General features: G+C 39.0%; 2 protein-coding genes across 9 annotated transcripts in view; one reads left to right on the top strand and one right to left on the bottom strand.

Annotated features, from left to right (window-relative positions):
• Window positions 1-12,415, top strand: part of SLC12A7 (solute carrier family 12 member 7) — a 96,638-nt gene extending 84,223 nt beyond the window's left edge. For 4 of the 7 annotated variants that reach the window (XM_083624611.1, XM_083624610.1, XM_083624615.1 and 1 more), the window contains exons 22-25: window positions 1,011-1,127; window positions 4,597-4,778; window positions 10,709-10,842; window positions 11,687-12,415. In XM_083624611.1, the coding sequence (XP_083480737.1) occupies window positions 1,011-1,127; window positions 4,597-4,778; window positions 10,709-10,842; window positions 11,687-11,778 (525 nt within the window). In that variant the 3' untranslated portion in view covers window positions 11,779-12,415. Of the gene's footprint in view, window positions 1-1,010; window positions 3,441-3,807; window positions 4,779-10,708; window positions 10,843-11,686 lie in introns of all 7 variants that reach the window. The other 3 variants (XM_083624614.1, XM_083624612.1, XR_014550945.1) reach the window with 2 other exon arrangements.
• Window positions 1-17,549, bottom strand: part of MAJIN (membrane anchored junction protein) — a 180,150-nt gene that overhangs the window by 135,607 nt on the left and 26,994 nt on the right. The window lies entirely within an intron of this gene.

A 17,549-nucleotide genomic window follows, 5' to 3' on the forward strand; every position in this document is an offset into this window, starting at 1 on the left:
AGCATCTCCACCCCCATCATTCAGTCCTGGACACTGAGGTCATCCTTCAAGGGTCTTTTGGTGGTTCCCTTATTGCGAAAAGCAAAGTTACAGGGAACCAGGCAGAAAGCCTTCTTGGTAGCAGCACCCTCGTGGAACACCCTCCCTTCAGATGTCAAAGAGATAAAGAACTACATAACTTTTAGGAGACAGCTGAAGGCGGCCCTGTATTGGGAAGTTTTTTATGTTTGATATTTCACTATGTTTTATATATGCTAAAAGATACCCAGAGTGCCTGGAGAAACCCAGCCAGAGGGGTGGGCTATAAATCATAAAATAATAATAATAATAATAATTATTATTATTATTATTATTATTATTATTATTATTATTATTATTACCTACAAGAGCAGTGCCATTTATATCAAAGAGGATTCAGTCCACAAGTACATGCTTACGAAGGTGAACATCAGAAATACTTAAAAAATATAAAAAATACAGTTTTTGTTCTAATAAAAGACTTCCCTTTAGAATATTTTTTTTCACTGAAAACATTAAAGGACAGCGCCAATTTGAAACAAGAATTACCCTATCTAGAGTGGAGGCCCAACCTATGACTTCCAAATCCCTTATATCAACATTTTAATTAGCGGGCTTCTTCAACTTTTTAACAATTGATTAGCAGACAAATTTTCTTTTTAAAGAAATCCTTGGCTCTTTCACTATTTCCGTAGAGTCTTCGGATTTTCAGATTTACTCTCGTTTTGGAAAACTAACTTAAGCACAGAAAGCATCATATGGTGGGGAGAAGCACCGCTGCTCTCCTTGCCTCAGGTCAGCATCCTTGCTGTCCCTTAACGGGAGGTGGAGGCAGTAAGGACCCTGCCACTGCAATCCATGATAAGTTACCTACTGCAGTACCCATTGTTTAGATGTACTATGCTTCCTTCTGTTGTTTAACTAGTGCCATTGTATTTTATGAGCTAATGATATGCTTTTTCCGGTTGTGCCTGGTGACCTTCCTGTCCCAGATTCAGAGCATCACTGACGAGTCTCGTGGCTCAATCAGAAAGAAGAGCCGCTCTAGCCCACAATGTATTGGTCAAGATGTAGACAATCTGCTACCTAATGACATTCAGGAGGAAGAGGTAGAAATTGTACCCACCTGACTGTTCCCTTCCCATGACAACACTTACAGTGCCATTGTAAACCATAGCTGTACTAATTACTACCACTAACCTGATCTAATTCTTACTAATTACACTATTATATGTAGGGAGTACCATTCCTACGGTATAAAAGCAGATGGGTTTTTTAAAATAAAAATTTCAATGTGCAGCTTTTCAGAATAGACCATTCTGAATCTCCCCCCCCTTTAGTTGAAACACTTGGTTGAACAACATGGTATTCAAGTCTTATGTTCATAGGGGAAGGCCCCTGAATCTGGTATCAATACTATGTACATTAAAGAAAGACTTGTGGTACTGCTCTCCACACAAGAACACACGTGTTCAAAATTCTGAGTTTCCAGGAAAGACAGAAATTTGGAAAGTTGTTTTCAGAATTTTCCTGGAATAAATCCAGGAAATAAATAAATAAATAGATAAATGTTCATAAGCATTCTGCAGTTATATTTATTGCAGTGATTTCTTCCTTGAAGAAATCATAGGACCACCAGAATTGTCACTCTGAACCAATCAAACAAGTCTAGGCAATATTTAACAGAAATATTTAAAGGCTATGCAGGTTAGCACTCAAGACACTCCCTTCAGGAAACATACAACAATAAGGTTCTTTATTTTTTTTAAAAACATGATCTTTGAAATTAGAAGCCAAATCACTGATCACAATCTACCACAATTCCAATATTTATGAGAAATCTCAAGCTTTATCACACTCAGCTGTGTGCAAAATTGTAGCCCTTCTCTCATTTTGTTAAGTTGCTTAGATTTAATAATAGACTTCAGCAATAATTTTGTGTTTCTGAATCTTGATTGTTCATATAGAAATAATGATTGCCTTTAACGTTCTACAGAATGCCATGATACATGTAATACACTTTAAGCCCGGTTATAATTTTAAAAATGGCACTTCAAGTGTGGCTCCTTGTGTTCAAACCCGGATGTCCTAATTTTAGTTCTTAGCAATGTGGAATGTCCTTTTGTAGATCACCTTTAGTAGGTTCAGTGTAGTTGTGTGTTTGAAGTGATAACAAAATAATCCAAAATTAGAATTTAGTAAATGTCACCCCTTTCTGTTCTTTTAAAATGTTGTATTTAAATCACATGATTTATCAGATCTTTAATGTTTTCAATCCAGCAGTAACTGACGTCAGTAATTATCATTTGTGTCCTAAAGCCTGAGGTATTTTTTTAAAAAAATAAAAACATTAACCTAAATGTTAATACCTTCATTGGATATTGTTTGGCTTTATCCCTCTGATAGTATCTCCTCTTTGGAATAAGTCTGAATTGTTTGTTGTTAACACTAGTGTGGTAGATTGTTGTGTTTATTACTTCATTATTCATTGCACTGTTCTGCATTCTTTGATTAATAGTTTGTCAATATAAAAGTAGAATGTTTCTCGGTTAATGAAATTAAGGAATATAATAAGCAGTACTGTATAAGCGAAAATGCATACATGCTAACTCAAACTAGTTTTAGGATAGTTCAGTAATGTAATTAAGACTTTGTGACAGAATTATAGCATTTCAGCATTTTGTGCATTGATGCAAACGTTAATGAAAAAGCTCTCTGGTTGAACTGGTTACATATGATATATAGGGTGTTGCAGACTTTTATTCACAGGTACTGTGATACTAAGGTGACATACAGAGCCTTTCCAGAGAATAATTCTATTGTGCAGTGTTTCCTTCTATGCTGCTACATTTCATAGTACTCAAATATCAATATTTGATGCTGTTAAAATGTCTTCCCACCTCATCTATTGTGATAGCGGGTAATATGATGAATATGGAGGTGAGATATTAATGTACAATTTGGATGGTGGCTGTGACTTCCGGTGACAAGTGATGCAGTTCCTACAACCAGTGAGCATGCTATTTTGTGACAGTTTTTAATTTTAAAGTTTATACCACTTAAGCTTAGAAAGGTATAGATTTTACACCAGAGCTGTAACTCTCAGCAATCAAAAGCCCTGGCTTTGTAGTATCCTAAATGCCAGATTTTGTTTCAGAAGTTCCTTGAGCCAAAACTCTTTCACACTTTACTGTCATGTTGCTCTGTCTGAAGAACAGTAGCGCCATCTATGGAAATAGAATGGCAAGTGGCTTGCTATATTATCATGTAATCTCCCAACAAACATATGTAATTTGTCTCTCGGGTCAGTCCCCATACCCAGGGACTGTAATATGGCCAATGTAACACCAGTTTTTGAAAAGGGATCCTGGGAGGATCTTAGAGATTATATGCAGGTTAGCTTGCCTGTCCCAGCAAAACTGGTGGAAAGTATTCAAGTTCAAGTTTTATTGCGGCAAAAGCCAGTAACACTAAACACCACAAGATCAAACAAAAAGAGATCAACAACAACATCAGAAAGGGGGGGGGGGGAAAGATTACACAAGGGAACTTTGCAGTGTGCCATTCAACAGAAGAGATTTACGCTTCCTGATTGCTAAAGTGCAAAATTTGGCCACCTCATATGATATTGAGCTTGAGGAATCTTCCAGAAGGTATTTTCGTAGAATTTCGGGGGAGGATTCCAAATAATGTTGTAGGGGTATAAATTTTGATAAAAGCGACAAAATAAGTTGAACTCGTTCTTCACTATAAAATTCGCAAAATAGAAGGATGTGTATGTCTAATAAGGTGGAAAGTATTGTTAAAGATAAAATAACCAAGCATGCAGAAGAACAAGACTTGCTGAAGCAGAACTAGCATGGCTTCTGTAAGGTTGAGTCCTGTCTTACTAACGTATTAGAGTTCTTTGAGAGCGCCAACAAGCAAATAGAGGTGATCTGGTTGGCATAGTTTTTGACAAGGGACTTCACTAGCCTGAGTAAACTCCGCAGTCGTATGGTAAGTAGAGAGGTCCTCTTCTGGAACAGGAGCTGGTTACGTAAGAGGTAGCAAAGAATGGGAATAAAAGGCAAATTCCATCCTGTAAGTCATTAGGAAAGAAATTGAAAACATGGTTGTTGGCATACGTTTGGCTCAAGAGACATTGGAATATGCCTCTACAGGGTTCACTTTCGCCACAGAATCGATCTGTGAAGTGCAACTCTCAGGAAAATGTGTGTTCTGTACCATATGTGTGTATAAATATATTTTTATTCTTCAAAATGAGCAGCTGCCTTCATGTAAGTCATCCTATCACAGACAAATGTATCTGCAGGGTCAAATACATTATTTCTGCCCTTATATGGGCCATGGAATGATTCCCCATCCCCATTTAGAACTAATAATATCAACCATTATTGTCATTAAACTGGTGAATAAACATCTTGAATACATTGCATCTCTCATAAGCTGAACATGAACTGCTTTTATGTACAAGCAAGCAAAGTATTTACATGGCATTTACAGGCCTCTGCCAGCCTTGAGTTCCCCGCCTTGCCAAAATGCTGATCTTTACATTGCTTGTTTGTGTTTGGTCAGGCTCAATTAATCCATGATAGGAACACGGCATCCCGCTCAACAGGAATGGTCAAATCTCACACTGCTGTTGCTACACCAGACAAAATACAAATGACCTGGACAAAAGAAAAGCTTATATCCGAGAAGCATAAAAATAAAGAAGCTTGTCTGTCAAGCTACAAGGATATCTTCAGTATGAAACCGTAAGTAGATACTTAAGGCATTAAATACCGATAGCATTGATCAAACCCACACTAACATTTAATGGTATTGAATAGAATGGGTTTATACCGTTCTAGAAATGGTAGCTCATAGAAGAAAGCAGTAAGAATACCATATTTTTTGCTCTATAAGACTCCCTTTTTCCCTCCTGAAAAGTAAGGGGAAATGTGTGTGCGTCTTATGGAGCGAATGCAGGCTGCGCAGCTATCCCAGAAGCCAGAACAGGAAGAGAGAGAGCTGCTTTTGCTGCACAGTGATCCCTCTTGCTGTTCTGGCTTCTGAGATTCAGAATATTAATTTTTTTGGTTTGTTTTCCTCCTCCAAAAACTAGGTGCGTCTTATGGCCTGGAGCGTCTTATAGAGCAAAAAATACGTACATTGGCCAGTTAGATTCTGGAGGTGTAAATGCCTTAAAATCATAAAAACCCATGCTGAAGATATAAATAATTCTATTTTTCTTTATACACACACTACTAGCTGTCTTCCCAGTACTACTTTTGCTCTTACATGAACAGAATTGTCTTCTAATTATTCTCTGGGTATCTTATACTCAGTACTGCTCTCTTGAGTGAAGCAGGAGCTGAGTTTTAGTTTGAAGGCTTATGAGTAAGCAGGAGCCATAACTGAAGAAAACTTTGTGAAATGTAAAGGAAGACAGAATATCTTTAGAAACAGGGGTGTTTCCTTCTGTTAAACTTTTATGCTTTGTGTGGCCTGGTATCATAGCAACATCATTATTTAAGTGGGACTATAAGGAAGTGAACCACTTTGTTTCACAACCACTAGATGGCGATGTAATCCTAGTAATCCTTGCCGGGACTTGGCAGCACCTACAGATTGAAAAAACAACAACAATGTTGTGTTTTATTTTTATGGAAATAAAAGACATGGTTATGTGTCCCAACATGGCTTATTATGTTTATCCTCTATTGTACATGGGTTGTTTTGAAGTACTACCCATTACGTTCTTTAGAAATTTGCTATCCAAACCCTCATTTATACCTTAATTTCAGAACATAAAAATAAGTAAGTTTAATTTGTAAAGCATTACAAAGTTAGCACTAAATCTGAAAAAAATGTGATATATGTTTTCCGTACAATTTAGATTTTGATTTCCTTTAAAATAAAGCAGAATTGATATAGATTATTTCTGTAATTTTAATAAATAATTTTAGGTCCATCCTTAATTACACTACAATAAATATTATTTCTGTCATAAACTAGGACAGTTGGAGCATTTGCTAGATTTCTGTAGCAAGAAATGTGAAAATGAGTTGAGCTTTTTAATAAAAGTAACTGACTTCACATCTGTAATTGTCATACACGGTAGCGGAACAGGTGATTCGTTAGGAAGATTAATAATAGTGTGATAGAAAAGACATAAGTGAGTTTCTACACTGATCTAGAAAGCCTCATGTGCATTATGGTTTACAGCATTGCAACCTATGTGTGTGTACTTGCAATATGTGCCTATGTCTCCATGTTAACCTTCCATGCTGACCTATCTGCTTCAGAAGTTATTGTTTTGGCCTTTGGTAAGGTTACTGCTGTGGTTGCTTATCTCTCAGAAAGAAAATTTACACCACTTTAATTTACGTTTGATTGTCCAATTTAAGAACGCCATGGTAATGGCAAAAACCGAATAGGTTCGCTTTAATCTGGCCAAGAATTATTGTATACCTGAATGCGCAGTTACGATCATACAGCTTTGTCTTTTACTGCTTGCTGCCTTTTGAAGAGAGCTGATGTGGTCAGATACTGTTTCTCTGAGACGTAGGAAGCTGTTAGCCCACACTACAGTCGCCCTGCTTCTCCTCTCTCTAGGTGAAAAATATCCAATCCCTTCCAAATACAATGTTCACCTGCCATCAAGGACTTGTGGGGAAGAAAAATACATTAACACAAAAGCCATCTACAAAAAAAATTGCAGACCACATCAAACAATTACAAAAAGAGGGTTGAAAACCATAACTAACATGAGGGGAAAAAAACAGCCAGAAAGTAAAAGCTAAAAACTAAAGCACCATAATAAAAAGCTTTGAAAATAAAAACTAAAGAAACAGAAAATTTAAAAGTAGGCATTTTAAATGCTGCAAGTATAGATGAATACAATATTATGTTGGGTCAGAATTTATTCTTTTTTCAGATGAAGGAAGATTTTGGAAAGGGAGTGTGCAAACTCAGGAGTTGCTTGTTTGCATAGTTTCATCTCTGTGTCTGAGCTATTAACTATGCAGGAAATCACTTAAAGATTAGAGGGGCAACTTTAAGAGCAGTGCAGAACTGTTGTACAATATGAACAGGGGACAATTTAAACGTTTCCATTCTTTTAGGAATGTGTGCCATGGTTTGTTTTTAAAAATCACACGAGACATACTAATTTTTAGTGATTAAAATATTTAGGAAATGAATAAAGTTATATTGTATTTTAAGGTGCTATATTAGAAAAATATGCCATATAGCTATGTAATATTTTTGCACATTTGTTTCTCTTCCATGTAGAGAATGGGGAAATCTGTAAGTCGAATTTGATTTAATTTAGGTTGTTATTCCTGCTTTCTGTGCTTTATTGTTTAAGTGTTGTTGCATGCCTCGTCCAAATTAGCTGTTTTTGAATCTTCACTGGGTCTGTGCATTATGTTTTAGCATGTGAATGTGATGGCTTAGCCTTCCTGTCATATTTTCCTTTTATGCTTTTCTCCCTTTTCTAAGCTAGGTGCCTCTTTTTTATTACTACTTTTCTTCAGAGTAAATCACATTATGTGTTTCATAAAATGAAGGTCACCATTTGCCTGTATAAAACATTTGACATTTCCTTCATCAAAATCCCATGGGTGCAACTTTTCCCCTTAATTATCTCAATAACCAGATGCACAGTAGTTTCTGGATAAGCTAACATTGGCATAATTGCAAAGATTACAACAATGACAATAAAGGTGATTTAAAAAATAATAATAATTAAGAAGTGGGAAAGATAGATGCAGATATTAATCTCATGAGTTTGTTAAGCTATATTGTGTTCAGTTGCTTAATTTGTAAGAATGGTGTGCAATATTGCATACCTTCAACCTCTCCACCCACGGGGGGGGGGGGGGGACATAGCAGCAGATAAGATTATAAAAAGAGACTAATGTGGATAAATGAGTCATTTTTGAGGCAGATCATTCAACCTCATGAAAGTGGTTGCGATGCAAGTTTTTGTTCTCCTGTGACTTCTTCCATTCTCCTGCTTTGAAGCACTACTAAGGGCTCTCACCCGCCTTTTTTTCTTTTTTGTTGAATATCCCTGTCATTTTGTTCTTTGATTTTCCCTCTGTGTGAGTCATCAGTTCTTTATACCAAAAATCTTCACACATAGCATTGATGTTTCTCTCACTTTTTTTTTTAATGTCTTTTTAGATATCCATCCTCCATAATCATTGTATGGCCCCTAAGTGTCTTGATTCAGCAGATGTGATCAGCTTGCAGAAAGCTTTCTGCCCGTGGATCTGGTTTCTTGAACGCACAGAATCCAGCTATGTGCCAGACCACAGACTGTCACCAGTCATGCACACAGAAACCCATGACCTGTTCCATATACAGTGGACACTCGGGTTGCGAACGTGATCCGTGTGGGATGCACGTTTGCAACCCGCAGCGTCACGTCTGCGCATGCACGGGTTGCAATTCGGCGCTTCTGCGGATGCGCAAAGTGCAATTTAGTGCTTCTGCACATGTGTGACCGCCGAAACCTGGAAGTAACCCCTTCCGGTACTTCCAGGTTTCGGCAGTCCGTAAACCGAAAAAACGCAACCTGAAGAGTCTGTAACCCGAGGTATGACTGTACACCCATGATTAGGCTTATGCAGTTGACTCCTTACATATGTATGTAGCAGGACTCTTGTGCTCCCACAATTCTCTAGGTCAGGAGCAAGTGCTGCAATTAGATGATCATATCTTGGGTTAATAAGGCAAGGTAGGAATGTGCCTTGCAGCTGTTCATGAGACCTCTTTGTCCCTCCTTTGACATGAAGGAGCAAACAAACGAGGAAGACTCCAGATAACGGTTGTTTTCTGGTCTGAACCAGGAAACTATGGCTAGCAGCTTCAGAACAAGCAAAGATACTAAGTCATGGCTTGAAATTGGCTTTGTACCCTAGCTTGTTCCAAAGCATGTTATATTTAAAGAATAAGAAACAAAAATAAAGGGTAAAAGGACCCTAACAGTTAACTTTTGTATCCTCGCCACCCTTGAAAAATGTGATGGAACTCCTCAGTTGGAGAATCTTCCAGGGCATGTATTGCCCATTACTGCATTCATAAGAAGAATGGCATCTGCCTTTTGAGTTTTTCGAAGGTAACATAGCAGCTGTTATTGTTCTATAAAGTTGTGTCCTTTAATTTCCACAATCAATGTACTTTAAAACTTTAGTGTTACGTTAATGGGAGCAGCTGAGCATATAATATGTCTAAAATTAGGCACATACTGTACAGAAATCAAAGCCTAATTTATCGGTTCTCTTTCTCCAGTGACATTCATGTCCCCTGAGAATTAATATTAAAATGGCAAGTACAGTTCAGTTTAAGTGTTGCACATTGGGGCAAGAAAATGTTGTTAATGCCCAACACATTTTGGAAAAAGTTTTCCACCTTCAGAGGCAATTCTCTTTGTTAGAGCAGTGCAGAAAAATATTACGGAGGCTTCTTCCTTGGCCAGATGCAGCCCACTGCCTTCCTTTCCTTGTTTTGGTTTTTGCACATCAGGGCAAAAAACTTAATTCCACACACACATTAAAGGGGTCTGAGCTGACAGTGCCTGGGGCAGGATAGGGATGTTGGAGTCTGCTGTGGAATAGCTAAATTAAAATTTTGACCCAGTATGCATCAGCTGTAGAAAAAGGTAAACTTCAGTTTGAGGGTTATACGGAAAGGAATCAGAAATAAAACTACCAATACTGAAATGTGAATTTATGTTGTGACCATACCTGGAATGCTGTGTGCGGTTTTGGTCACCACACCTTAGAAAGGATGTTGCAGAATTAGAACAAATACGGAGAAGGGCAACCAAAATAATCAGGCTGGAGCAAGTCTCCTATGCCACTATGCAGTTCTCAGCGGGTTATTCCTGGTGGAAAATGTGATTCCCTGAGAAAAAAATGGGTTTCTTGCCCTTGCTCTGTGTCAGTGTAAGAAGTCATTGATGAAAGAACCCTTAAAGGAGTAAATTAAATGGAGTAAATTAAGTAAATGGAGTAAATGGAGTAAATTAAGTACCCTTAAAGGAGTAAATTAAAGGAGAACCCGTAAAGGAGTAAACCCTTAAAGGAGAGCCAGTGTGGTGTAGTGGTTAAGAGCGGTAGTCTTGAAATCTGGGGAACCGGGTTCGCGTCTCCGCTCCTCCACATGCAGCTGCTGGGTGACCTTGGGCTAGTCACACTTCTTTGAGGTCTCTCAGCCCCATTCACCTCACAGAGTGTTTGTTGTGGGGGAGGAAGGGAAAGGAGATTGTTAGCCGCTTTGAGACTCCTGAAGAGGAGTGAAAGGCGGGATATCAAATCCAAACTCTTAAATTCACTTTGGTAGCCTTTTGACTTAGAAAAAGTGCAAAAACAATAACAATTCTATGCTACTTGGAACAAAATGTTTTATCACTCCTTGATTTAAATTTTGCGGGTCTACAGAAGGGCCAAATATATTTGTTTCCAAAGCTTGATCCAGTCCACAAGCCCAACAGTTGACTAGACTTCATAGACACTGTGCTCAAGTATTTTATTTTATTTTTAGGAAATGTCATGGCATTACCTGCTGATTACTAAGCATTTGCTATGTTGTATGGCTTAAGATTTTTTTTGGCTGCAACAGTAACTTTTTTCTTGCACTTACCAGTAAGATTGTGTTGGCTGATTCATCTCTAATTGTTGCTATGTTGTAGGAACCAGTCGAATGTGCGAAGGATGCACACTGCCGTCAAGCTCAATGGAGTTGTGCTAAACAAGTCACAACATGCCCAACTGGTGTTACTGAACATGCCTGGTCCTCCAAAAAACAGGCATGGGGATGAAAATTGTATCCTTTTTTGGTGCACTTGAGGCATAAAAGCAGCCATCCAGCAACACCCAAAATCTGTTATGACATATTAGAATCAGATGAGGGAAATATTGAATAGAACTGTATGAAATAAAGGCAGTTGACCGATTATGCAGGGGAGATATAGAGCGTATTTTCCGCTCTATAAGACGCACCTTTTCCCCTCCAAAAATTAAGGGGAAATGTGTGTGCATCTTATGGAGCGAATGCAGGCTCCATGGATTCAGTGAAAGCAACGCGAAGCCTCCGAACTGCAGCGGGAACGCTCGCACCGCGCTCCGGAGACTTATGGCGGCTTTCCCTCTGTGCAGCGCCCCTTCAGCGAAGCAGGAGGAGAAATTGAAGGAGCTCCGTTTCTCCTGCCGCTTCGCTGAAGGGGCGCTGCGCAGAGAGGGAGAGAATTTTGTTTTCTTGTTCTCCCCCTCTAAAACTGGGAGTGTCTTATGGTCGGGTGCGTCCTATAGAGCGAAAAATACGGTAGTAATAGTGTGGGAAGTCAGTTACATAATGATAAAATCTTACACTTCCTGCTTCCGGATAAATCTACAATTTACATTTGATAACAGGTAACAGAAATTCCTATTTTACTTTCCCATGTGGAACTGAAGTTGAATTTGGGAATGAGAGTGATTTGCCCGGTGAGATCATCACTGATCAGAGGTATGAAGTTGGGCAATGCAAGCTGAGTATGTTTTGCTAACAGATACCTTGAGACAGATGCAGTTTGCACCTTTGGGTGTGGGAAGGGGAAGTATATAATCACCATAAGGTTTCGGTACAATTTTATTCCAGGCCTTAAAACCTTGACTACTTTGACATCCAGATATGGAGTTCTTGGAAGTTTTGACAGAAGGCTTGAACAGAGTGCTCTTGGTACGAGGAGGAGGTCGTGAAGTTATCACCATTTACTCCTAATAATTTTACTGAACACACCGATATCACTACACATAACATCTGTTTCCGGAATTAAATGTGGGACTTTGGCAAATCTTGTTGGGACTAATGACTTTTGCCCAGCCCTATTTATTGCATACGAAATAGAATCAAACAGTTGAATCCTCTCTTTTTTCTTTTATAAAATTATGTCAGCAAATTTATTTCCTACATAGATCTCTCTAAAATGTGTCTTTATTGAATAAATGTATTATATGCTTGTATATTTTTTTAATGTAGAAAACTGGGAGACGATATTTTTTTGTTGTTCTGGGGATTAGGGTGGGACACAGAGGGGCATACTTTTTGCACATAGCTCCTAGTAAATACAATAGCTGCTTCTTGGACATAGGAACAGACTCCTAAGTTTGTACAACTTTTTATAATGATGGTTTTTAAAAAAGAAAATGAAGAATGGGGCTTCCAGGAACCATTTTATAAGAGTCTGGCCTACATATTTTGTACCGTTGACCCTGCTGACCAGAAGCAGGTACTGTCTCCTTACCAAGTCTCTATGGTTCTGTATTCATTTTAATCCACAACTCTGTGAATTGTTTAGCATTGTATTTTAATTAAAGATCACTGGTTGAATAAAAGTCCTTTGATTTAGGAACCACAATTTTGACTACTTGAAAGTGGCCCTTATGAGTCCAGGCTTAAATTGTTGCTGAAAGCTGAGTCTACCTTAAAAAGATAATACTTCACTTACAAATACAGCAAGATCTAATCTTATTTTTGGAGTGTCTTGTTTTTAAGGTTTTGAACCCCAGCTCTTAGTTTTTAGGAAAGAAGAAAGGAAGAAATCCACTAGAATAAATCATTTAAGCCTTTGAAGTTACACATGTCCAGCTGCTGTAGGGAAATGGAAGACATCAAAATGCAAAAACTTGACAAATAAGAATACTCTGCTCTTAAGCAATATTGACTGGACCCTATAAATGGCAAAATAAAAGTCTAAAATTTGTTCTCTAATACACTTGCCGACCTATAAGCTGCATAGTACCCATTTCATTTAGTAGGCAGGGAGTGGCTGGAGTTTTGCTTCTTCCTCAAATTTCTGGTCAACTCCTGACTTCACCAGATCAACACAAGCCCACTATCAGTCCTCCATCCTCTTGGGTAGTAGCATGACTCTTCCACTTCCCTGACTTACTGCACCAAAAGCATAACTTTATATTTCTACTCAATATTGGAAGGGGGCTCTTTTGGAGACCCAAATGCGAAACTGAAATACTATAAATAAGATATTTCGTACAGATATAGGTAGAATCAAGCAATTGAGAGTTAAATACAGCAGCTGTTGAGCGCAAAATAAGTGCACTTGGTAACAGCACCAGCAGTGTTATTAATATTACTTAGTTAAAGTGAAAATTCTGGAAATTTCACCATGAGAAAAACCTTAAGTGTTTTTTAATAACTTGTGTGTGTGTTGTTTTTTTAGAGGGGGTGGAAATGCAAATAAATAGAATATCGAATTACTTATTAGATCAAACCTTTATCACATTTAAAAATGTATTGTGCATAAGCTAGGTTGGCATCTGTCTTGGGAGACAATGGAAGAGTGTGCCTTCAAGGGTTATGTCAAACAACTGGAGAGTTACAGTGCCTGCTGTGTCTGTAGAGATGAATACAGGAGAGACATGTTTTGTTGCAGCTGGGGCAGATGAAGGCATCCAGTTGTGCTGCTGCAGATGCAACACAGCATCTCTTCTTTCTGGGTTCCTCCCAGTGGTCATTCCTCCTCTGGTCACTGTTGTGGATCGTTTAAGAAATGTATTGTACGTAAGTTACCCATGCATGAAATTAGAAATTTGATATAGTGGTAAGTTTTTTCAAACAATAACTGCAAATATAACCATTGTTAGAGATGGGATTGCAAGCTTCTACTCTCAGCAAGGTACCTGTAACGCAGAAAGAGAAGAAACTAATTTTTCTGAAGAGAGCTTAGAAATGAACATCTGAATCACAACATGATTTCACAGATCGTGTGCGTGGTAGCAGACAGGATAGTTCAGTGCCCACACACTGGAGATTCAAGACACATCTGATGTTTTACCAGGTATGTAATGTACATAAGACCAATTAGCACAATCCTTAACTCTCAGAATTGGTTTGTATGGGATGGAGAGCATGGATAGGTTCCATGTGCATTGGGCATATCTTTGAACACATAACCAACTGGGTTCAGGAACAATGCTGTAACCCTGGGTGTGCATGTGCATTTGTGTGGCTGGCTGGCTGGTGCAATGTTGATTTTCCACCATGCGTAGATGCATCATTTTTAGAGCCATCTTTGTAGCTCTAGAATAAAAAAAATCCTCACAGGTTTTCCATCCTGTTACAAATTATTGCATACTGGGCCTCAGTGGGTAAAATCTTGACCTTGAATGTATGTTAACGTATTCCCGGGGGTAGTGAGCATTTTTGTACTGAGGCTATATTGACGTCAGCATGACCATTGTTAGGGAGTAAAGTTATTGGCTGTTGATCTTTGAAATCTGGATAGATGAATAGTACCCATTTACTGTATTGCATATTAGTTAACGGGTGGGATGGGGATATGTGAAAGCTAATTACTTTTAGCATTTCACATAAATATTACGGCTCACAAGTTTTTATTATGCAATGAATGCTATTATGCTAGCAGTTGCTTCATCCCCTATCATTAGTTTGTTGTTTCTGTAGTTTATTTTTGTAACTTTGTTGTGATTGTTGCAATCATTAGGGATGTTCTAATTACTTATTGATTGTCCATAACGTATTTCACAGTTGAAGTCATACAGTGCTCCAGATAACTCCATGAACAGTTTGAAATTTGTCCTCTCAAGTGACCTTAATAGGGTGCTTTGAAACACATCACTTCACTGTCGTCATAGGCTTGGCAAGTGTTTATTGCTTTTGAAAAGTAGAACAATTTCAGATGTACTGTAGTTGGTCAGTTTCTCAGAAGGGAATGGCTATTTTAAGAAGAATTGCTTATATATCTTTTAACATGTAAAATGTTTTCCTGTGTTTTCTCTTCTCAACCCTGTGAATTTATGGCTAAAACCCTTATCTCACAGGAAAAGGGTTGGCATACTAACCAGTGAACTCCTTGTGCCTAAAGGAGGATGGCACATTTAGTTGAGTTGGCCAACCTGAGTGAAGAGTGGATCCATGTGTTCCTTTTCTTTGCCTCCAATGATTTTTTGGCATAGTGGCTCAGTTGAGATTATTTTGCTGGATATTCTGCATAGGAATCACTACCCTGTGGTCTAGTCCCACCTTACTCTGGCAACGTCTGTAAGAAAAAACTGGGTGGGTGAGCCAAAAGGCATGTCGTGATGCTGGCATGGGCAAAACCCATGTGATTTAGGAGACTCGTTTAGTTCTTACAGATATTCCTGGAGAAAGGTTCAGGGGGTGCATCGCTTCAATAGCTTATGGATGTTGCTTCCACAGAATTTGTTTGGACAGAGGTTGCAGAATTTTGGGTTGCACCATTTCAGAGTGTAAATGCTTATCAGGTAGGAAAGCTTCCACTGTAGCTCTCCTTGATGTGCTAGTTTGCTCCATGCAGAGGACTGGAGCAAATAATAGCCCCAAATTTTATCACTTTGTTCCACGCAATACACATTTCATTCTCGCTACATTCTACTTACATGGCAGATGGACAGCTTTCGGCCTTGAGTGCCAGCTATTAAGAGAAGTGAATGAGGTGGTTTATTTTAAATTATAAAATTAATTTATAAAATGCTATCTAATCGAGTGCCCTTGATAATGTCCTTCAGATTTTTTTAAAAAATGCTCTCAGCCTTTCACACTCAAGGTCAGCTGATTCTCATTGCTTCCTAAGCAACCACTACTATCTACTGATAGTTTTAGGGTACTGACCCCACCAGCCGACTCCTGAGAAATGGCGGTGGTTCTTATCCTAAAGCCAAGGTGCATGAAAACCATTTGAAAAGTAATACTGCCATTGTTGGAAGTGGGAGTCCCCCAAAGTTGACCAGCCTATCTTAGGTTCTCTTCCAAGACAGAAAGGGCACAATGAAGCCCCAATGTGATTTTAGTAGAACTCAAGCACTATGGTTTCCCCCAACCCTGTTGAGTTGATCTTTTTGTGCTCCCTCAGTAAATTTCTGCTGCTAAATGAGTCAACAGCTTGACCTCTGGGTAGGCATGGGTTTGTTTTTTTGCTGGCAGGACCAGGCAGAGGAGCTTCTCAAATCAGCAAAGAACTAGTCGAATTTGGCCGCTAGCAATAGTGATTGCAGACTCTTGAGAGTCCCATGGACTGCAAGAAGATCAAACTTATCCATTCGGAAGGAAATCAGCCCTGAGTGCTCACTGGAAGGACAGATCCTGAAGCTGAGGCTCCAATACTTTGGCCACCTCATGAGAAGAGAAGACTCCCTGGAAAAGACCCTGATGTTGGGAAAGATGGAGGGCACAAGGCGAAGGGGACGACAGAGGGTGAGATGGTTGGATAGTGTTCTCAAAGCTACCAGCATGAGTTTGACTAAACTGCGGGAGGCAGTGGAAGACAGGAGTGCCTGGCGTGCTCTGGTCCATGGGGTCACGAAGAGTCGGACACAACTAAACGACTAAACAACAACAATAGTGATTGTCTCCTTGGCCAGTGATTTTTGGGGATGATGGATGGACTAAAGGGAACCTTCTTGAGGGGCAATGTGCCCTCAGATGTGTGACAATCCTGTCAACAAGCTGGCATCTTTAATGGGATTATGCCCACCGCAGAATCGAGCTGGTCTGCACTCCCCTGTTTATCAAATGTTCAATGAGTAATCTTCAATGATATTGCAGCTGACCACTTACTACCAGACATTTATTCCAACAAACAGGAGGAATGTCAAGACAGATCATGGCAACTGCCAAGCGGGATGTAGCTTTGTAATAGTAATTAATTAATTGAAATAATAATTTTATTTATATGCCACCCATCTGACGGAGTTGCCGAAGCCACTTTGCAGTGTGCTTCTGCAAAGGGCAGGAGTAGAGATTGATGGATCAGTCTGTTTTCAGTCCATTTCAGCTTTGCATGTGTTCAGTCTGCTCCATCTTGTTTCCATGTTAAATTTGCATCTTTAAAGAAATAATCTGCACAAAAAATCCATATTTAAATTAGCACATTGAAACATTTTCTCACAAAATCCAGAGTCCTAAACCTATTTTATGTGAAAATGTGCATTTCTCGATGTATTTTATCTAAAAAAAGATGTATTTTAAAATGCATTTTTGATATTTTTGGAGCAAGGATTGCATGATGGAGAGGCACAGATAACTGAAGGATAATGAAGTTCCAATCCATACGTTAGTCCCGGAGACACAGGTCAGGTCAGTTCACATACAAATTCACAAAGAATTCAGCATCTCTGGGCAAAAGTGAAAGCCTGTTGGAGGAATTCTCCAAATGCACACTCAGCAAGCAGCTTGCCCCCCCCCCAGCTGCCTACCCAAGTTGTGCAGTCAAGACAGTATCCTCGCTCCCATTAGTGCTGGGTTGCTGCTGCTAGAACAGAAAGCTGATGCGTGCAAGCAGTATTTTCTGTATAATTTCCCTGACATTACTTTGGTGGTTTTAGTCCCCATTCCAGCTTCAAAAGCTGCATAAACAGAAGTGTAATGGAGGGTTTGAGCCTCATTTCAAACTCATCTAATTGTTACAGAGGAATCATAAGAGCCTGGGGGTGGGTGGGTGGGAGAAAAGGGGGTATTTCTGTTCAATTTGGGGAAAAAACATTAAAACACCA

This window comes from Podarcis filfolensis (assembly GCF_964270895.1).
Source record: "Podarcis filfolensis genome assembly, chromosome: 7".
Taxonomy (NCBI): Eukaryota; Metazoa; Chordata; class Lepidosauria; order Squamata; family Lacertidae; genus Podarcis; species Podarcis filfolensis.